The sequence below is a fragment of the Salmo salar genome, chromosome ssa22 (genome assembly GCF_905237065.1).
Source record: "Salmo salar chromosome ssa22, Ssal_v3.1, whole genome shotgun sequence".
NCBI classification, from domain to species: Eukaryota; Metazoa; Chordata; class Actinopteri; order Salmoniformes; family Salmonidae; genus Salmo; species Salmo salar.
In genome coordinates this window covers 12,391,877-12,415,000 of record NC_059463.1, presented here as the reverse complement: position 1 = coordinate 12,415,000, position 23,124 = coordinate 12,391,877, and the positions used below count along the sequence as shown (strand labels likewise).

The following is a 23,124-nucleotide window of genomic DNA, read 5'->3' as shown; positions in this document are numbered from 1 at the left end:
AAGTGAGTTGTGCCTCTCCCTCTCTGGCTGTCCTCTGCTAAGTTTGCTCTCAGGGTTAACATGTTTTCCTCTTAGCCGGGCTTGAGCCATCCCCCTTTTCTTTCCTCCGATGTGGGGGTGAGCTTTCCTGGGACAAAGGGATGAATATATAATGAATAGAAAGAGAGGGGGTGGGAGTGACAGAATGACAGCGGGTGTGTGTGTGTGAGAGAGAGCGAGAGAGAGAGAGAGAGAGAGAAGGAGGGAATTGATATAGAGCACTTGACTAGTGTTTGTCACAGGGAGCAACATTACAGCCAAGCGACAGAGAGGTGGGGAGAGGAGGAAAGCGGGAGAAACAAGCTTTTCATCTCCCCATAAAAGAGTGGATTACTAACTCATTACAGGCTGTCTGTAGGATGTGGGATACATGAGGTATTCTGTAGTTAGAGAGTTTGAGAAGCGGAGCTCGGCTCGGTCTAACCGCCTCAAACTCCCCCCCTCTCCCCTGGTGCTGCAGCACATGGTACGTTCCGTTTAAAAGGGTGCATGTCATCTCTCTATGCGCTGGGTCCTCTCACAGAGCTGCTCACAGCACATTCTCCTCGGCAGGAACACTCACTTTCCCTAAACCGCCTGCTGTGTTTGATCTTTCTCTCTCTCCGTCTCTCTTTCTCTCTCTATCGCACTCACTTTCTTTCTTTGGCAAAACACACATAGTCACACAGAAACAGTCTACTGGTTAGGGACAGGAGGATACTGACTGTATGCAGTAACAGGTAGACACGGCATCTCTCCTCTGGCTGAACGGAGGGGAGAGAAGAGGAACTGGCTGCTGGCATTTTTATGTGTGAAGTAAACTGTGAGGGAAGAGGAAGAGGAGGAGGAGGAGGAGTAGGAGAAGAAGAGGGGGAGAGGGTCTCAGTCTCTTCATCCCCCAATGCTCCACTTGACACCATGCTGCTCTGTGTGGGTTTGGTCCTCAGGGGAAAATCCTTAAAATGATGGAAGACAACAAGCAGCTGGCTCAGAGGATCGATGGGGCCATCCAGTCTGCCAGTCAGGAGGTGACCAACCTGCGCTCAGAGCTGTCGGCCACCAGCCGTAGACTGGCAGAGCTGGGGGCCAGCAGCCCCCCCTCGCCCCTGGAGAACAACCACCAGCATCACCAGCACAACCACCATGACCATGACAGCCTCCGCTACCAGGGTGAGTTACACTCACTGAGTGTGTGTGTGTGTGTGTGTGTGTGTGTGTGTGTGTGTGTGTGTGTGTGTGTGGTAACGCACAACTGGGCGTCTAGATGACTAATCTCATTCCGCTGTTCCTCCGCTAACTTATTCCTCCGCGGGATAACTCACAGCAGCCTGATAGGGTTAGGGAAGTGGGAGAATGGAACCAGGGCAAGTCTACTCCTGGTGTGCTTTCCCAGGCAGCGGTGGAGTCCCTGTGGGTTTCTCTGGGGCTACGCTCCCCCTGGCTCCGGCTCCCCATCGTTGGCTCTTTCTCTCTCTGTCTGTGTTAGCCGGGAGAGAAGACAGTTGCTACCAGACGCTCCGGCATGAGTCTTGCGCCACAGCCATGAAGGGGAGAAGTGTGAGAGCAGTGAGCACATGGTTGATCAGGGTGATCTGGACAGTCGTACTCATGTTGCTTCATTCACGTCATAACATGCACTAGGCAGTGTCTCTTAAAGTTTGCTCATAGATGTAGTGGAGCCTATAGGATATAAGTGTGGTGGTGTTTCAGAGCCTGTGTGTTCGCTGAGCTGTGTGTGATGGGATTCATGACAGTAGGATGTAGTGGTTTGTGAGTCTGCTACTGCCTTATCTTATTTATAGTTCCACTGAGAGCGGGCAATTGTGGATGTCAGCTACAGTACCAGTCAAAAGTTTGGACACAGCTACTCATTCAAGGGTTTTTCTTTATTCTACATTGTAGAATAACAGTGATGACATCAAAACTATGAAATAACACATATGGAATCATGTAGTAATCAAAACAGTGTTAAACTAAATTCTTCAAAGTAGCCACCTTTGCCTTGATGACAGCTTTGCACACTCTTGGCATTCTCTCAACCAGCTTCACCTGGAATGCTTTTCCAACAGACTTGAAGGAGTTCCCACATATGCTGAGCACTTGTTGGCTTATTTTCCTTTGCCCTGAGGTCCAACTCATCCCAAACCATCTCAATTGGGTTGAGGTTGGGTGATTGTGGAGGCCAGGTCGTCTGATGCAGCACTCCATCACTCTCCTTCTTGGTCAAATCGCCCTTACACAGCCTGGAGGGCCATCCCACTAAGCGTAAACCAGATGGGATGGCATAACGCTGCAGAATGCTGTAGTTGCCATGCTGGTTAAGTGTGCCTTGAATTCTAAATTAATCGCAGACAGTGTCACCAGCAAAGCACCTCCACATCATCACACCTCCTCCTCCATGCTTCCCGGTGGGAACCACACATGCAGAGATCATCCGTTCATCTACTCTGCGTCTCACAAAGACACGGAACCAAAAATCTAAAATTGGGACTCATCAGACCAAAGGACAGATTTCCACCGGTCTAATGTCCATAGCTCGTGTTTCTTGGCCCAAGCAAGTCTCTTCTTATTATTGGTGTCCTTTAGTAGTGGTTTCTTTGCAGCAATTCGACCATGAAGGCCTGATTCACACAGTCTCCTCTGAACAGTTGATGTTGAGATGTGTCTGTTACTTGAACTCTGTGAAGCATTTATTTGGGCTGAAATCTGAGGTGCAGTTAATTGCCCATTTCTGAGGCTGGTAACTCTAATGAACTTATCCTCTGCAGCAGAGGTGACTCTTCCTTTCCTGTGGCGGTCCTCATGAGAGGCAGTTTCATCATAGCGCTTGATGGTTTTTGTGACTGCACTTAAAAAAACTTTAAAAGTTCTTGAAATTTTCCGGATTGACTGACCTTCATGTCTTCAAGTAACGATGGACTATCGTTTCTCTTTGCTTATTTGAGCTGTTCTTGCCATAATATGGACTTGGTCTTTTACCAAATAAGGTTATGTTCTGTATACCAACCCTACCTTGTCACAACACAACTGATTGGCTCAAACGCATAAAAAAAAGAAGGAAAGATATTCCACTAATTAACTTTTAACAAGGCACACCTGATAATTGAAAGGCATTCCAGGTGACTACCTCATGAAGTTGGTTGAGAGAATGCCAAGAGTGTGCAAAGCTGTCATCAAGGCAATGGGTGGCTACTTTGAAGAATTTCAAATATTTTTATATAATTCTTTTGAGTAGGTGTGTTCAAACTTTTGACAGGTACTGTATGTCAATGCCAGTTTGTAAGTAGGGATGTCTCGGTTGGCGTAGGCTGTGTGGTTGTCAGCTGACATCAGAGAGGAAGGGACTGACACTCCTTCCTCGTAACCTCAGGCTGTTGTTCGGTTTCCGACTGAGCTTAGATATGCCAGGGAGGGGAACAGGAGCTTTTGGGCTGGTGGCTCTGTGATGCGTCGTAGGTGGCTCTGTCTTTCTGATGGTTCTCTCTGTGTGTTGGGCAGATGGTGTTGAGCAGAGCAGCAGGTGATCTCAGCTGGAGATGGTTGGCCCGCAGGGTTTAAAGCACAGCACAGAGTCGACTGGTCAGTGCGAAATATCCACCAGCTCCCCCAAGCTTGCTCTGCTTGCTTGGTTTCAAACTCTCTGTTTGAACAGGTGCCACTAACATGTCAGCATTCCCACACTAAGTGGATGCTATCTGAGGGCCACTGCAATACACTGGGACTGTGGGAGACAGTCTGCGGTTGGGTTCAGAGTGTCCCTCCCTCCCTCCCTCCCTCCCTCCCACCCTCCCTCCCTCCCTTGCAGTCATGCAGTGTTAACAGGGAGCCTTAGTTCTGCATTCTCACATTCCTCTGCATCAAGGCAGTGGTGTCATGCTTCCTGTTCCCTGGCAGGGCGGGCGGCAGGGCAGCCAGTCAGGTGACTGGAGGTATGTGAGGCTGATTAGGCAAAACCGAAACAGATACACACGTACCTCTTGCCCCACTGCATCTTGGGAAAGGAACTCGGTTAAATACTCTCACCCTGGAAAGAGAGGGGCCCACAAAGCTGAACACTTATACTGTCTTTGTTTAAGGACATCTTACAAGATGAGGCTTAAGATTGTTCATGTGTGAGACTTAGATTTCTCCGATTTATCCTCTTAGTCAAATTTCACCACTTCGTCAGAAGAGCTATCTGATAAATCAGCTTCAGCACTCAGTGGATTAAGAGATTAAGAGTTCGTGAGGTGTTTCCTTCTCCATGTCTGGGTATTTGTTAGTCTGTTTGTTAGTCCTGCCCTGAGCCGGATCAAGGCTAGCGAACAGACAAGACTTGTTAGTATGCACGGGCTGACTCCTGTAAATATATTCTACTGTGCAGAAATGCCAGGAATTTCTACAGAGTTTCACCTCTGTGGGACCTCAATAACATCACTGACAGATGTCCAGTAAGGCTATAAAAACGATAGCTCAATCTGCTTCCTTGCCCTTGGAATCTGCCCTTTTAAAACCAACCACTGGCTGGCATTGACACAAGATTAAATCACCACTCACCAGCCGTGATGCCCTGTGACGAAAACTAGTTCCCGAACTTTCAACCCCCTTAGAAGTAGCTCCACTGGGAACACACTGGTTGACTCAACGTCGTTTCAATGAAATAACGTTGAACCAACGTGGAGTAGACGTTGAATTGACGTCGGTGCCCAGAGGGAGCAAAGCCAGTGTGTTCGTGATCTGACTCGTAGTGAATTTGCATAAATAAATAAGCCTATGTGAGAATCGGCCTGTTCTGTGCTGGTGTGTTGCACTTTGTACCACCCCTGGTAATACAGGAGTATCTATCTACAGTAGGAGGCTGCATCCACTGTGCTGCTTGAATGTAACAAATGACCTGCCTATTCCAGGTGCTGACACTAATGTATTCATCATGGGGGTGATGACCCCTCGGCACGATTGGCCACTATACTTAATCCATCACTTGGATGTCTGTGATCTGTTTAGCATTCCTAAACAATGCTGATGTTCCAGCGACAAATGAAATACATTACAGTCGCCCCTAATACGTGTCTGTCTGGGGGGGGGGTGGATAGCCGCACGTCTGAGCCGGAGGAGCGGGACCAGAATGAAAACATTTCTGTCCTCCTAAAATCAATGCACTGTAAGCCTATTCCAAAATATGTAGTTGTGGCTGTCTGATCATCAGCATCCTGCAGACACTGGGTGAGCGTGCACTCATCACAGACTCATGGGAATCTGCCAATTCGACTCCATAAAGCGGCGAAGACGCAGCCGTAAAGAAGGCAGCCTTCAGGTAGTCAGAGAGACAATTCTGTTCCAACAGGGGAGAATACATCTGACTTATAACAGGCTGGATTGTGCTGAATACGAGGGGAAATAGCTGTAATATGGGCTGTATGTTACACCTGCCACAGGGGGTGTCGGTCATGGTCAAGGTTGGAGTGAGGGATTGGGGATTTCACTTTGAGTTTGAAGCATTGTTCAGGTTTTAATCTGATCTGAGACAGTTCTTGGTGGGCCTGAGAAATGGTCCGAATTTTAGTGTTAAAGGTTCAATTGTGGCGTTAGTGATGTAGTTGGAATGAAGGACAAGCGATACTCTCTGCACCCTACTGAAGCATGGAGAGGACTGTTGACTTTTACCGGCTGCTGTAGTCAGTTTGAAAGGGAATAACCTCCAACACTTCTTAATACAAAGTCATTTATACTCAACTTTTCTCTGCAGATGAGAGAAGTGAAACGATGTTAGTTTATGCTGCCTACAGAGCCCTGTGAGGAAGACTAGTTCTCACCATCTGGCCTGAGTTTGGTAGAGGCTCCAGCTCTCTCATTACCTCATGGTGCTCTGGAGCAGTAGAACTAAAGGCTGGGAACAGAGCTGCAGAACTGCAGGGGAAAGCCCCACCTCCTCACCCCCTCTCTCCCCCTTCTCTCCTGGGACCACCCGCCTTCCTGTTCCCTCTCCACAGAGAAAGTATGCCCTGTGCCGAGCCAGAACCTCCCTCTCCTCCCCCACCCTCCTAACTCCCTGCCTGGCCTCCCCCAGCCACGCCCTGTCTGTGGCCAATGCAGCGTGAGAGGAACTGTGTCCAAACAATAGCCCGAGGCAAGGCTGGCCTCTCTCGCTCTTTCTCTGTCTCCCTCTCTCTTTCTCCCTCTCTTTTTCTCCCTCTCTTTCTCTTTCTCCCTCTCTTTCTCTCTTTTTCTCTCTCTCCCTCTCTCTCTCTCTCTCTCTCCAGAGGAAAGGCTAATCATCCCTTCAGCTCACAGAGAGCTCCAGGGGCTCCAGCTCCACTGCTAGCCCAGCCCCGAGGCCGAGGCACCGAGGCACTGAGGCATCACCTCACTGGGGAAGAATGGGAGCTGGACCCCTATGATGTTGGCCATGGCCTTGTGTGATGAGAGAGAGAGACACCTGCAGATGGAAGAGCTATTTTCTTATTGAGAAGTACAGTAAAACCTTACTCAGGGTTTGATGAATTGGGAATTGAAGAAATTAGATTTTGCTGCAATACTTTAATTGAGCTTCGGATTTCATGTATAGAATACAGGTCTGCAAAATCAATTGCACATATGCAGTTTAGTGCGCCTCTTGACTAGACTAGTATGATTTGTGTTTACATTTGTCAGCTGTTGTCCTACAGTGCCTGGTAGTGGCTTGTAATACATAATGACTCTATTGTTGTCTGTCTGTTTCCTCTGTTAATAAGGCTAGGCCTGGTAATGAGTCCATTGAGACAGAGCCAGGCACGTTGCAGACAGACAGGCCTGTATCAGTGTGAACAGTAGTACATGCAAACTGATGGAGTGATGATGAACAGAGATGTGCCATCCCGACTACAAGATGTTTAGGTGTTTTTGAGGAGGAAGCCGGCTGGGTGCAGGTTCCTGTTTAAGCTCATGTAGGGAAAGTCATGAAATGCGAGATGGGGATTACAGTGCCTTGCAAAAGTATTCATCCCCCTTGGCATTTTTCCTATTTTGTTGCATTACAACCTGTAATTTAAATATTTTTATTTGGATTTCATGTGATGGACATACACGAAATAATTCAAATTGGTGAAGTGAAATGAACAAAATAACTTGTTTAAAAAAGTAACATGGAAAAGTGGTGCGTGCATATATATTCACCCCCTTTGCTTTGAAGCCCCTAAATAAGATCTGGTGCAACCAATTACCTTCAGAAGTCACATAATTAGTTTAATACAGCCCACATGTGTGCAATCTAAGTGTCACATGATCTCAGTATATATACACCTGTTCCCGAAAGGCCCCAGAGTCTGCAACACCACTAAGCAAGGGGCAGCACCAAGCAAGTGGCACCATGAAGACCAAGGAGCTCTCCAACAGGTCAGGGACAAAGTTGTGGAGAAGTACACATCAGGGTTGGGTTATAAAAAAATATCAGAAACTTTGAACATCCCACTAAGCACCATTAAATCCATTATAATTTTTTTTAAAGAATCTGGAACCACAACAAACCTGCCAAGAGAGGGCTGCCCACCAAAATTCACAGACCAGGCAAGGAGGGCATTCATCAGAGAGGCAACAAAGAGACCAAAGATAACCCTGAAGGAGCTGCAAAGCTCCACAGCGGAGATTGGAGCATCTGTCCATAGGACCACTTTAACCGTACATTCCACAGAGCTGGGCTTTACGGAAGAGTGGCCAGAAAAAAGCCATTGCTTAAAGAAAAAAATAAGCAAACACATTTGGTGTTCACCAAAAGGCGTGTGGGAGACTCCCCAAACATATGTTAGAAGGTACTCTGGTCTGATGAGACAAAAATTTAGCTTTTTGGCCATCAAGGAAAACGCTATGCCTGGCACAAACCCAACACCTCTCATCACCCTGAGAATACCATCCCCACAGTGAAGCATGGTGGAGGCAGCATCATGCTGTGGGGATGTTTTTCATCGGCAGGGACTGGGAAACTGGTCAGAATTGAAGGAATGATGAATGGCGATTAATACAGTGAAATTCTTGAGGGAAACCTGTTTCAGTCTTCCAGAGATTTGAGACTGGGACGGAGGTTCACCTTCCAGCAGGACAATGACCCTAAGCATACTGCTAAAGCAACACTCGAGTGGTTTAAGGGGACACATTTAAATGTCTTGGAATGGCCTAGTCAAAGCCCAGACCTCAATCCAATTGAGAATCTGTGGTATGACTTAAAGATTGCTGTACACCAGTGGAACCCATCCGACTTGAAGGAGCTGGAGCAGTTTTGCCTTGAAGAATGGGTATAAATCCCAGTGGCTAGATGTGCCAAGATTATAGAGACATACCCCAAGATACTTGCAGCTGTAATTGCTGCAAAAGGTGGCTCTACAAAGTATTGGCTTTGGGAGGTTGAATAGTTATGCACGCTCAAGTTGTCTGTTTTTTTGTGTTATTTCTTGTTTGTTTCACAATAAAAAATATTTTGCATCTTCAAAGTGGTAGGCATGTTGTGTAAATCAAATGATAAAAACCCCCCCAAAATATATTTTAATTCCAGGCTGTGAGGCAACAAAATAGGAAAAATGCCAAGGGGGATGAATACTTTCGCAAGCCAATGTATGTTTACGTTTTTGGGTTCATATTGGTTTAGTCACCATCATTCAGTTGAAGGTCCGGGTTGACAAGGCATAGGGGTTAGTGAAGAGGTGTAAAGTGGAATGTGTGGATTCCATTGGGGTCAAAAGTTCCTGATGAAATGTGACCTCATCTTGTTTTGGGATTGATGGAGTTGTAAGATAGGGAGAGTCAGAAATCTGTCCCTCTTTCTACCTGGTGAGGGGACACACCTCCCTTCTGGGACCCTGCCTGCTCTGCCTGGTGAGGGGCCACACTTCTCCCTCTGGGGCTCTGCCTGGTGAGGGGCCACACTTCTCCCTCTGGGGCCCTGCCTGACGCTGCAGCTGGTGATGGTAGCTCTTCTCTTCAGCTGGACAGCAGATGGCCTCGGTGGCAATGCCAGGCAGCCAATGACATCAACTGCTTCTTAATGGAGCCGACTGAGTCTGAGGCTGGCAGCGGAGCAGAACCAAGAGTGAGGAGACACACTGAGCCAAGCTGATACTTTCACATATTGGAGTTGGAAGTGAGCAAAAGTCAATTCAAGGAGAAACTTTTTTTTTTTTTTAAATATACAATGAACTATTTGATACTGTGGATTCCTTCCCATTATAATTCCCTGCCATCGTGATGATATTGATAATATGGTTTAAGCAGGGTTTGACATAGATGGCTAGATGCCTCCATCTCTAGTACATTCATGAAAGACAATGTTTTATTGGTTTTCCACTCTTCTCTAATTCTATTCCGTTTCCCACATGAGTTAGATGAATAGTTAAGACATGGTTTAATGGGGACTTCCTGGGTCTGTTGTGGTCATGGCTGGGTCACGACTGTCTGTCTGAGGATGCCCTTTATTAGCTGGGACTAAGATTGAGCTGGGTCAGCTGCTGCTGTTGCTGCATGGGAAGATTCCTCCGTTCTCCCCCTCTTCAGATCCCTCCCTCTCTTCAGTTCCTTCCCTCTCTTCAGATCCCTCCCTCTCTTCAGTTCCCTCCCTCTCTTCAGTGCCCCTCACTTGGCCCCCTCATCATAACATTATCAGCAGTGACACACTGCATAGTTCCTTTCCCGCCATAGATGACGATGGGGGGGAGGAAGGAGCTTTGCTACAGGAAATTAGGCAATAAGCATCCTTCATGTCCTTTCTGTCTTGTTGGGAACCTGGGGGTTTATTACGCCCCATATTTCGGGGGGGGGTCGTTTTATGTATTGGGTGAAATAATGCTTCCTGTTCCGGTTTATGCAATCTGCAGCATATGTGTATCTGGAGAAGATCAGGAGGGGGGTCCAGAAAGGGGGTAGCTATCTCACCGAGGATGGGTCGGCCCTGTTACTGTGTGATTGTGATTGTAGGAGACGTTGCTTTAACTAGGGGGACTGGGGCTGGTGCAGGGGCTGATGCAGGTGCCTGCGTTGGCCTATGTGTGACTTAATACTGATGAGATGAGAGCAGACAGATTGAGTGTGTTCCTCTGTGTGGGGGGGTAAAGAGAGGGTGGATGGAGGGGGAGGGGCGCATCTCTCAAGGAACTGGCACTTCTCTAATGATATGGGCAGGACAGACCTATGTCCAGAGGCAAGTGGACCATGATGATACAAACCACTCTGGGATTCTGCTGTGTTAGACATATTAGACAGAGTGGGAGCAGAAGGCAGGGACAAGGAGGCAAAGAAATGTTTAACAGTGAAGTCCACTCCCTTGAGTGGGTGTAGCGTGGCCATGTGGTGGAACTCTCCCTCCCTCCCTCCCTCCCTCCCTCCCTCCCTCCCTCCCTCCCTCCCTCCCTCCCTCTCTCCCTCCCCTCTCCCCTTCTTTCTCCCCTTCTCCACGGGAGGCCCAGATAATGATCCCATGTTTAAGAATCCAGCTCCCCTTTCTCCCCCCTTCTCCCCCCTGTCTCCCCCCCCTGTCTCCCCCTCACCAGCTCCACACATCTAACCCTTCGTTTTCACCTTAAATCATCCAAATCTTTGTTGAGTCCAGACTTCAAACGGCTGTAACTTAGTGAGAGTTTGGGTGGAAGGATCGGGCATGCAGACGCTCCTCTGAACAGTCTCTCAGCTCATCCTATTAAAATGCCTCATTGCTTTGGCAGAGGAGCCTTATATTGCTGCTGGTACATATTGTTGCCTTGGCTGCAGTATAAATCCCTTCTCCAATGAGCAGTGACTTACTGCATGCGCAGGAAAATGAGTTTGAGGAAGTGCAGAGGCTGAGCCTCCTGTATCCAGGGGACACAATGCGTGGCATTCCAACCATAGAACCGCCTGGAGTTTGCTGAATGGCATTGGCACTTGGATTGGGACCGGTGCTATTGTCATATGAAACAGAAAATAGAGGTGAGTTTGGCCTTCGAAAGAACAATACAGAAAATACCTCATACCTACTTGTAAAATATGGTGGTGTATCTTTGATGTTATGGGGCTATTTTGCTTCCACTGGCCCTGGGGCCCTTGTTAAGGTTAATGGCATCATGAACTTTACCCAGTACCAGGATATTTTAGCCAAAAACCTGAAACTTGGCCACAGCTGGATCTTCCAGCAAGACAATAACCCCAAGCACACATCAAAATCCACAAAGAAATGTTTAATTGATCACAAAATAAACATTTTGCAACTGCCATCTCAGTCTCCGGACTAGAATCCCATTGAAAACCTGTGGTTTGCATTGAAGAGGGCAGTCCATAAGCAGCAGACAAAGGATATCAAGGATCTGGAAAGATTCTGTATGGAGGAATGGTCTCAGATCCCTCCCAATGTGTTCTCCAGTCTCATGAAACATTTTAGAAAACGGCATAGTATTGAAAACAGGGGTGCCAATCATTTTGACCCCTATCTTTTTGTACTATATTTTTCTGAGCTATTGTATTAGTATAAGGGAATAACAATGTATTTTTTTGTTGTTGCATACAATATAGTATTTGTATTCTCTATTTTATACAGTCTTTTTTGCTCATCTTTATCAAGGGTGCCAATCATTCCAGACCCCACTGTATATACAAAAAAAACATTTCCAATTCACACATGCGTATTAATACACACTTGATATGTGTGAAATAGGACAAATATAAGCACCCACCAAATAATTATTATTACACACACACACCAAACCCGACTGTGTTCAACTTCAAGTATAGCCCGAGGGCTGAATCGTGACTTGAAAAATGCTCAGCTTAACTCAAGCCTTCACAACAATCCTCCGTTGACATCGATTCATGATTTATAAGAAAGTTGGAGTTAGCCACGCATACATCAAGTCCAGGTGTCAGACTAAGTGCATGCTGGTTTGCACTGCAGCCCTACTGTCATTCACAGAAAATTCGGTTAGATTTGTTTTACCGAAATGAATTCCCGTGGAGTCATGTCGGGCACTTCTAATTGACCTCCCATAGAGTTCTTCGCGATACCTACTCTCCTCCCAGACTACAGCAGACAGTGGTGATGCTTTAAACACTGCACCCCACTGCTCACTGCGCCAGTCTGTTCCCAATACCCCTGTAACGAATCAAAGATAAGTTTGGAGGAATCAATTTGAGTAACTTTATAGGACAACAACCATGATTTAATGATTCTGACACTGTGTGCACCTTGAAAGTTTGAGGCATTTTTTTTGGGGGGGGTGTCGTAAAGTCATGCTCTCTTTTCCATCACATGAAATCTGAAAATCTTTTGACACGTCGTTATTACAGGAGTCTCTTCCTCCTTTTCAATTATTTTTGTCTGCCACTAAAAAGTGTTAGCATGTTTCCCCCGTGTTTTTAAGCTGAGGAGGCTCTACACAAATATTTACCTGGACCCCAATTACCCTGACATTGTGACGGCACATAAGACACACACACACACACACACACACACACACACACACACACACACACACACACACACACACACACACACACACACACACACACACACACACACACACACACAGTTGATCTTCTCTGAGGCCTATGTTCCTGTATGTCTGTAAATGGAATGTGTTTATACTGTCTGTCTGCATGCCTCCTCAAACCAGATGTGTTTACTTACTATTACCCCAGGAGGTTGAAACATGAACTATTTGGAAGACAAAGTTCAGACAGTTGTGGTCAAGGACTCGTGAGCTAACTAATCCTTGTCAGGTCGTTACATCCATCCCTATCCTCTCCCGCTAATGTTACTACACTCCAATTGTATAAATACACTCCAACTTCAGGCAGTTGAGATGGCCTACTGACATCCAAATCAGACTATCCCCTTTAATATCAACACTAACTATCCCTAAACTCCACACTCCAATTCCTACCCTAAATACAGACTTCCTGCCCTTTATTCTACTGTAACGCCCAGCCAAGCATACCCAGCCCTCAGTCTCAGAGACAGTGCTTATTTCTTATTCTAAACCCTCCCACTCCCACTCCATCCCTCTCCCATTATTATTCCGGGGGCCCGCCCTCTACTGTTGCCCATATTGGCCTTCTCAAAGTCAGGCTCATAACAGCTCCTTAGAGGACAGATTCTAGTGGGTAGAATCTTCCATTCTGGCAACCGAACAATGAATTCCATTCAGTATGGCCGTTCCAACTGGTGGATGTGTGGTTTCAGGGGGATTCAGACTGAAGGGTTTCCCACAAACCCCTCTAATTAACCACGACCAGAGACTCAGCTGCTCGCTCCGTCCAGAAATGTGCTCCCCAAACCAGAAATGCTTCTGTTCCATCCAGCCTGCTCTGTGAAACCCTTCCATATTTCCACAGGCGGGCAAATGTGCACTGTACCAGAGAGAGAGAGAGAGAGAGAGAGCTGATGGGAATGAAACTTGAAATTGGTCTATTTCCCCCAAATTACATGGTGAAGGTTGGGCCATCAAAGCCTGTATATGCTGAGGAGAGATGGAAGATGCTGTCTGTCTGTCTGCCTCTCTGTCTTGAGGAGGGAGATAAATTCTTCCATGGTTATTCCATGGTGTGTGAGCTGACACAGACGTTATTACTTTTCCTTTATAAGGTTAATGTGTGCCCCAGGGCCAGAGCATGCCGGCTCAATCGTCCACATGAGAGGAGAGGAGTGTGGGTAATTTACTGTGCATGGCTGGTGGCTCAGTGAGGCAATCTGGAGAGAGGAGACGGGAGAAGGGAACCACACTCCGTGGTCTCACTGCTCTTAATGGACCAACAGGCTGGGGTTGGGGGAAGGAAGAGAGGGATTGATTTTTAGAGCAGTCCATAAAGCATGGTGCCTCAGTGCTGTTATAACAATGGCAAACACAGGCATCATTAGGCTGTTATTAGGGCCGAGGGGGTGGTCTGAGAGGTAGGGGGTAGAGGTGGGATAAAAACACACCTGCCGTCCCAAGGCAAAGTCTTTCCCTGGCTAGAGTGCTCTGTTTTTACCCAGTTAGCTGGAGGAGTTGTGTGTGCATGCATGTATGTGTGTTTGTGTCTCCTTAGTTTGGTCCCACACACACACACGAAACAATATGACCCACATTAGCTGAATTCCCTCGGTGACAGCCTGAGATGTGTTTTCAACCCTGTTCTCCCAGAGAGAATGTCATTTTCAAAGGGTGTGAAAACGCAACGAGAGAGAGAGAGAGAGAGAGAGAGAGAGAGAGAGAGAGAGAGAGAGAGAGAGAGAGAGAGAGAGAGAGAGAGAGAGAGAGAGAGAGAGAGAGAGAGAGAGAGAGAGAGGAGAGAGAAGTGGAGAGCAGCACCTCTCATGGGTGAGGTAACAGGTTATAGTATTGAGTCTCACAGCATATGAAGAGGATGGGAACATTTTAATGAATCAGAAATTGTGTTCTTTCTCCTGATTGACACTATTTGACTGAACCCCCCCCCCGCAATACCACAGTTATCCCCTGGTAGGGTTAATGATCTGACTGCAGAGCTGAAGATTGCAGGTTGAATCCCACATATTCTTTAACCATGTTTCTATTAAAAAACACTAAAAGAGAGGATGTCTTTATTTCTTCAGATTTATAAAATCAGAAATGGAATAAGTGTAGATAATAAAACATTGTGTAAAAATGTAATATATTCAACTTTTAAAAAAAAACGTACCCGATATAATTCCTACTTTGAAGTTCTTGATATGGTCCTCCTGTCTTATTTTTCATGATCTGAAAAGCAAAAGTGATCCTGGATCAGTACTCATAGTCTATATATGGGCCTAGGGGTACGCAGCATATAAAGAGTATGATGGTTAATAACCCAGTTACCAGTATTTCCCTGTGTTAGTTAAGGCTAAAAAGGAAGCATGGAATTCCTGATGGACCGTACTGCCATGGCTATATACTGAAAAAATAAGATGTAAGAGAGCTTCCCTTGTGGCGCAGAGGAAAAAAGACCTGGCTTAGGAACCAAACATTGCAGGTTCAAACCCCAAATTTGCAGATTGTCAGGATATGAAATGTAAAAAAATATGGTTGTGTTTGTGTTATTAAATGTTCATTCAATTAAAATGGCATGTGTCTTTATATCACCTTCAAATGCGAAGTGTCATTAAATCTGGAGAGAAACATAATGGGGATGTATTCCAATCTGCTTTCTGATGCTTTAAGGAGCTACACATTTGCATGCTGAGAATGTTGTGGTAATATTAGGCAAAACCTCAACATAACATTTTCGAAATGTTAAACCTAAAACGAATGAACGCTATGAACGTGATAAAAACGGACTTGTGGAACATTGTGCAACATTGTGGGAATGTAAAGTGCAACCTATGCAAATATCAAAAGGATATTCTTGCAACAACCCAGACAACTCCCATAACCTAATTAAATGTTCTGGGAACTGTTAAAGAACTTAGGCCAGGTGTTCTGTCAGCATGCTTACAACATTGTAGGAATGTCCTGTGTAACCTAACTTAAACATTGTATGAATGTCATCAAAACTGAGCTTATTTTATGTTTTGGGAACCTATCTCTCATAATGTACCCAGACTTTCCCCACAACCTAAATAAATGTTCTGGGAACCGTTAAAGAACTCAGGAAGGCTGTTCTGTCAACATTCTTGCAACATCAAAGGACTGTGCTGTGAACCCTGATACAAACATGATCTGAATGTCAGCACGACTGGACAGTTTTTGTGATATGAGAACATTTGCCAGGATCTAATGAATGTTCTAGGGACTTTCACAGAACCAATTTTGGTTTGCTGGGGAGTGTTGACCTTTTCAGAAAGTCAATGAGAGCCCAATCAGGTTTCTGCTGGTTTCACTATGTTCCCATACTGCCTGGATGGCCTTTATGAATAAATAAAGTTCAAGTACCTGCATAGAACAGTGCTGCAGCAGTAGGTGAAGTCATTATCAGTCTAGATGATCAGGTTTGTAATAATTTCATTTCAGTGAACGTGCTGTACAGTATTGTATAGTAAAGCATGTACGAGTCGTACGGTTTAGGGCATGTGGTTCTTTACCCATCAGACTTGACTGGTGAGATCAGTTTCCCCTCTGAGAGTAAAGCTGCTCTTTCTGCACCCCATGTGTTTACATTTCAATTACTCTCTTATTGGCATCTGACAAGCCAACACATTTTTACCAATCTGTCTAACTGGCCTCTCCCATTCCCAACCCAATTCTTAATCCAAACCAGAGGGGGAATTCCTGGATCCTGTTGTGGAATCAAACATTTCTCCACAATAATTACACACACATGTCAAGGAGGTTTTATGATGCAGAAGTTTTGTAAAGTGTTTTTGGAAGTGGGAATGTGGGAATTTAGTGTCCCGCCAAGTGTGTCGTCTGTCCTATGCAGATGCAGTGTTTAGACAGCTTGAGTAAAGCCATACACACATTCCATTAGTGTGTGACGTTCGTTCAGTTCGTAGTGAGCAGTCCAGCATTTGGAGTGTTGTCTTTGTTAATGTCATCCATCATGTCAATGTGACATTAGTGTTAAGCCTTCGTCGACTTGTCATTAGTGTTAATCCTTTGTCGACGTGTCATTAGTGTTAAGCCTTTGTCGACGTGACATTAGTGTTAAGCTTTCGTTGACGTGACATTAGTGTTAAGCCTTTGTCGACGTGTCATTAGTGTTACGCCTTTGTCGACGTGACATTAGTGTTAAGCTTTCGTCGACGTGACAGTGTTAAGCTTTCGTCGACGTGACATTAGTGTTAAGCCTTTGTCGACGTGTCATTAGTGTTAAGCCTTCGTCGACGTGTCATTAGTGTTAAGGCTTCGTTGACGTGACATTAGCGTTAAGCCTTTGGATGTGTTTGGATCTTTCTTTGTGGAGTTGTAATGGTGGTTGTTTTAGAGGCTTTGACATTGGTGGGTTTGTCAGTGTGTGCCATTTGCTTTGTGACGGTGCTAGTTATGCCTCTTGAGTCTTCACTGTGGAAGTGGCATTCAAGTACTTTGTTTCTTTCACCAGAAGTTGGCTAGCTCAGTCACATTTTCAATTCTCTGTGTGTTTTCTTGCAAACTTGTGTTTCTTTATTTTCCATTTCTTTGTTCGTGTTGTCCAGAACTTTAAAACAACAGCCTTGTCCAAAGTTGATTTATTATCCTTTACAAGCACAGATGGTATTTGTTGTATTTGATGGGAAAATATACTTGGCTGTGGCCTGCTTTTCCGGCGCTATTGGGGAGAGAGACGGAGAAGGATGGAAAGAGAGAGAGAGCGAGAGATAATAAAAAAAAGAATGATGTATGTGGGTAATGGACTGTTCAGTGACAGAGCAGCCCTGATGCAGTTTAGGGCGGTGCATTCTCTGTAGATGACCATGCAGAATACCAAACAAAAAAAACAATTAAGATTAGAAGATGACTCCAATTCTAGTAACACGATTTCTCTCTGGAATATGTCTTAATTGACACAAGGAAGAGAAGGAAGAGAACGGTCAAGGAAGAGAACGTTCACGCCAAATCAGAAGAGAAATGTCATGCATCAGCTGGTGATGTATAGATAATATTGCGTGTTTTCTCAAGAGTCTTTGTGCTAGTCGGGGGTGTTGGGAGGATATAGGTTTGCGTGTGTGTGTGTGTGTTTGTGTGAATTATGCAGCCCTGGAGCCTTCAGTGCTAATGTGATGAGCAGTGCAGCAGCCGAGGGACGCGTGCTTCACCATTGTGCGAGACAAGTAATGACTGTATGTTAATATGCATCCAGACTTTAATTGGGCGAAATGAGCGGGCTGAAGAGGCTACTCCATCATGATGTGGATGAGTAGAGAGGCAGGTGACAGAGAGTGGAGAAAGAGCTAATAGGTTTCCTTTCATCCCTCTGCTGCTCCTGTCTGTCCATATGTCTCTAGCAGGCAGCTGCATGAAGCCACTGGAACGTTATTGCCTCAGTTGTTGACTTGAGATTGATAATGAAAGGCCCATTCTGATAATGAAAGGCCCGTTCTGATAATGAAAGGCCCGTTCTGAAGAAGAAAAAAACTCTCTCAGAGAAAAAGGCTCCCTTCTTGGGATGTCTATGATCCCAGCTCTCACTCTTTCATGTAACGACTGTGTGTGTAATGTCGGAGGTGTAACATCAGTGTTATAATGTCACAGGTGTAAGTTATGTGTACAGTATATGTGTACCTTTCAGTGTGCGCTGGTGTTTTACGTGGTCAAACAATGTCACATTGCAGTTCCCAAAGAGCCTTACTAACTGACATCTATAGATGGCTGCAGGTTCAACTAATTCTCACTTTCAGCACACACACACACACACACACACACACACACACCCCTGGCTGACTGAATGTCTTGCAGGGATGGAAGCTGAAGTGGCTGATAACATCGCTAGTCAATATCGTTAATGGCAGTGATTATCACATTCAAGTGTGGTTCTCGGTTTGCTCTGCCTAAGATGACGTACTGGACTATATTTGCGCTACGGCAGGTTGAGTGGACCTGGATCTACTACCAGATGTGTACCAGGAGTGTTGTATGGTGAGATATGTGCATAGACTCCTACTCAGAATCCCTTTAACACCGCTGTCTCTGATTTAAAATTTCAAAGGATTACAACAATATTGTCTGAGGCATTTACATATGGCGCGGTGTCACACTCATGTCTTAGCACTGTAATACAGGAAGGTTCAAGCTACACGATTACACTGTTTAGTGGTGTCGTGGCTGGTGATTGGCTGGGTGGTGTGTAGCCCAGAGAGAGATGGCCCATCTGGCGTGACGTGTGACCCCTGGTGGGGTCATGGGGGGGTGGGGACAGGGTGGATCAAAGTGCGGGTCACCAGCAGGAGGCTGATGAGGGCAGGAGAGGTGGGGGATGGGGACGGGTGGGGGCGGGGACAGATTGCCATGGTAATCTGAATCCCTCATCTGGGATAAGCAAACGGAAGCAGCATCAGCGGAGAGAGGGAGGAAAAAGAGGGAGGAAAAAGGGAAGACATGGACTTTCCCCTTGGTGTGGAGGGCAGGGAGGATGTTGCGGCCTAGCTGTGTTCCGTGGGAGTTGGATGGACGGGACGGGATTGGAGGTAAATCAGGAAATACACAGGCCTCTGTCGCGGTCAGTGTCAGATGTGGCTGCAGTGGCAGCAGTAGGCTCATCCAGAGACGGATGAATGGAGGATCTGTACAGGCCTCGTAACATTACTACCCAGGCTTTGTTTTAGCCACTTCTCTGTCACCTCTCTGAGCAGTGTATTGGGATTCGCACAGATACAGTGCCTTTAGAAAGTATTCACACCCCTGGACTTTTTCCAGATTTTGTTGTGTTATAGCCTGAAATTAAAATGGATTACATTTAGATTATAATGTCAAAATGTAAATATGTTTTTAGATTTTGTAAAAAAAAAACATTAAAAATGAAATGCTGAAATGTCTTGAGTCAACAAGTACTCAACCCCTTTGTTATGGCAAGCCTAAATAAGTTCAGGAGTAAACGTTTGTTTAACAAGTCTCATAATACGTTACATGGACTCACTCTGTGTGCAATAATAGTGTTTAACATGATTTTTGAATGACTACCTCATCTCTGTTTCCCACACATACAATTATCTGAGAGGTCCCTCAGTCGAGCAGTGAATTTCAAACAGATTCAACCACAAAGACCAGGGAGGTATTTCATTTTCAATATTTTAGCAAAAATTTCTAAAAACATGTTTTCACTTTGTCATTATGGGGTATTGTGTGTATATGGGTGAAAAACAAATAAATTTAATACATTTTGAATGCAGGCTGTAACACAACAAAATGAGGAATAAGTCAAGGGGTATGAATGCTTTCTGAAGGCACTGTATCCACTGTAACATGTGATGCCATCATTTAGCCTTGTGGTCAGTAATATGTGGACATCTGATCCCAAACGTTGTGTGTGCGCTTGCGTTGGTGCGTGCGTGCGTTCGTTCTTGTGTGTGTCAAGAGCGGGGATACAGACAGATTGGCTGGGTGTAACCCTGGTGGGTGTCGCCATGGAACCATGATGACAGAAACAGGAAGTGAATAGAGGAGTGCCTATGAGGAGGTGGAAATTGAGCAAGTTGAGGAGAATAAACTGCTTGGAGTAACCCTGTACTGTAAACTGTCATGGTCAATCATATTGATGCAGCAGTAGGTAAAATGGGGAGAGGCCTGTCGATAATAAACCACTGCTCTGCTTTCTTAACAACGCTATTAACAAGACAGGGCCTGCAGGCCCTAGTTTTACCTGGACTACTGTTCAGTCGTGTGGTCAGGTGCCAGCCACAAAGAGGGACTTAGGAAAATTACAATTGGCCCAGAACAGGTCAGCACGGCTGGCCCTTAAATGTACACGAAGAGCTAACATTAATAATATGCATGTCAATCTCTCCTGGCTCAAAGTAGAGAAGAGATTGACTTTGTCACTACTTGTATTTGTGAGAAATATTGACATGTTGAATGCACCGAGCTGTCTGTTTAAACTACTAGCTCACAGCTCAGACACCCATGCATACCTCTCAAGACATGCCACCAGAGGTCTCTTCACAGTCCCCAAGTCCAGAACAGACTATGGGAGGTGCACAGTACTACATAGAGCCATGACTACGTGGAACTCTATTCCACATCAAGTAACTGCAAGCAGTAGAAAGATTTAAAAACAGATAAAAATACACCGTATGGAACAGCGGGGACTCTCAAGAGACACACACACAGGCACAGACACATGCATACACACACACGCATAATAACATGCGCACTGTACACACACGTACACATGGATTTTGTAGAGTAATGGCCTGAGGGCGCACACTTAATGTGTTGTGAAATCTGCTGTGAAATGTATTGTAATGTTTTTATAACGGACTGCCTTAATTTTGCTGGACCCCAGGAAGAGTAGCTGCTGCCTTGGCAAAAGCTAATGGGGATCCATAAATACAAATACAAACGTGAGTGTGATCTAAATGGATGAGGACTGAGCTGGCATTCTCTCTTTCTCTACCACTTTCAGTGAGGTTTGAATGGCCTCATGCACAGATGAGGGAATTTCCTGTAATAGAGCTCTGATTGAGGAATTTGCCTGTGGAGCGCATACTGTAAAAACCACTTAGGTTCTTAGGAGAAGTCTGTCGCTACAGAAAATTATCTGCAGCCCACTAAACTGATGTATTTTATTCTCATTTGGGGACTTTACCCTTTTCAGAAATTCCTAAGCGGTAAATTAGCCTGCGATCCCCCTATCTCATTTATCTAAAGGCAGACTGACATTTCTGGGCCAGGATCCGATGTTGCAGAACACTGCTCAGATGAGAACTGGTTAGTTTAGCTAGGAAGCAACAACCACCGGCTCATTGATCCAGTTATTTGATAGGAGGTGTGAGTGTTCTGGTTGGATGTGTTGGGCATTGGCATTTCTTCACTTTTTATTGTAATTTCTTTGTATTTTATTGAATATTAAAACATACAATCTACCTGCAGTGAAGCTGCGCAACACTTCGTAAAGTATTCAGACTTTTTCAAAATGTTTTTACGTTACAGCCTTATTTTAAAATTGCTTAAATGAAGTAAAAATCCTCAGCAATCTACACACAATACCCCATAATGACAAAGCGAAAACAGATTTGTAGAAATATTAGCAAATTAATTAAAAATAGAAAACAGAAATACCTTATTTACATATTCAGACCCTTTGTTATGAGACTCGAGCTGAGGTGCATCTTGTTTCCATTGATCGTCCTTGAGATGTTTCTACAACTTGATTGGAGTCCACCTGTGGTAAATTCAATTGATTAGACATGATTTGGAAAGGCAGTACATGACACAACAAAAACCAAGCCATTGAGGTTGAAGGAATTGTCTGTAGTGCTCCGAGACAGGATTGTGTCGAGAAACAGATCTGGTGAAGGGTACCAAAAACATTCTGCAGCATTGAAGGTCCCCAAGAACACAATGGCCTCCATCATTCTTAAATGGAAGACGTTTGGACCACCAAGACTCTTCCTAGAGCTGGCCGCCTGGCCAAACTGAGCAATCGGGGGAGTAGGGCCTTGGTCAGGGAGGTGACCAAGAACCCGATGGTCACTCTGACAGAGCTCTAGAGTTCCTCTGTGGAGATTTTAGAACTTTCCAGAAGGACAACCATCTCTGCAGCACTCCACCAATCAGGCCTTTATGGTAGAGTGGCCAGATGGAAGCCACTCCTCAGTAAAAGCCACATGACAGCCAGCTTGGAGTTTGCCAAAAGGCACCTAAAGGACTCTCAGACCATGAGAAACAAGATTCTCTGGTCTGATGAATGCCAAGCGTCACGTCTGGAGGAAACCTGGCACCATCCCTACGGTGACGCATGGTGGTGGCAGCATCATACTGTGGGGATGATTTTCAGTGGCAGGGACTGGGAGACTAGTCAGGATCGAAGGCAAAGATGAACGAAGCAAGGTACAGTGAGATCCTTGATGAAAACCTGCTCCAGAGCACTCTCGACCACAGAGTGGGGCGAAGGTTCACCTTCCAACAGGACAATGACCCTAAGCACACAACCAAGACAGCGCAGGAGTGGCTTTGGGACAAGTCTCTGATTGTCCTTGAGTGGCCCAGCCATAGCCTGGACTTGAACCCGATCGAACATCTCTGGAGAGACCTGATAATAGCTGTGCAGTGACGCTCCCCGTCCAACTTGACAGAGCTTGAGAAAATCTGCAGAGAAGAATGGGAGAAACTCCCCAAATACAGGTGTGCCAAGCTTGTAGCATCATACACAAGAAGACTCGAGGCTGTAGTCACTGCCAAAGGTGCTTCAACAAAGTACTGAGTAAAGGGTCTGAATACTTATGTAAATGTGATATATATAAAAAAAGAATATATATAAATTAGCACACATTTATAAAAAACAGTTTTTGCTTTGTCATTATGGGGTATTGTGTGTAGATTGATGAGGACATAAAAAATAAAAAATACATTTCAGAATAAGGCTGTAACGTAACAAAATGTGGAAAAAGTCAAGGGTCTGAATACTTTCCGAAGGCACTGTACATTACATTCAGTCATCTAACTGGCTCCCCTCCAGAGCGACCCACAGGAGCAACCAGGGTCAAGCTCCCCGCCCAAGGAGCACGTTGACAGATCTCCCACCAAGTCAAAACGGGGACCCTAACCAGCGACCTATTGGCCACCGGCCCAAGCTCCCATCCGCCAGGCC

The 23,124-nt window shown here is 45.5% G+C and overlaps 1 protein-coding gene across 3 annotated transcripts in view; it reads left to right on the top strand.

Annotated features, from left to right (window-relative positions):
- Positions 1 to 23,124, top strand: part of LOC106582810 (kazrin) — a 169,012-nt gene that overhangs the window by 80,556 nt on the left and 65,332 nt on the right. For all 3 annotated transcript variants that reach the window (XR_001323388.2, XM_014166261.2, XM_014166262.2), the window contains exon 3: positions 966 to 1,188. Coding sequence is in view for 2 of the 3 variants with exons in the window: in XM_014166261.2 (XP_014021736.1) it covers positions 966 to 1,188 (223 nt within the window). In the remaining variant the exon portion in view is untranslated. The remainder of the gene's footprint in view (positions 1 to 965; positions 1,189 to 23,124) is intronic.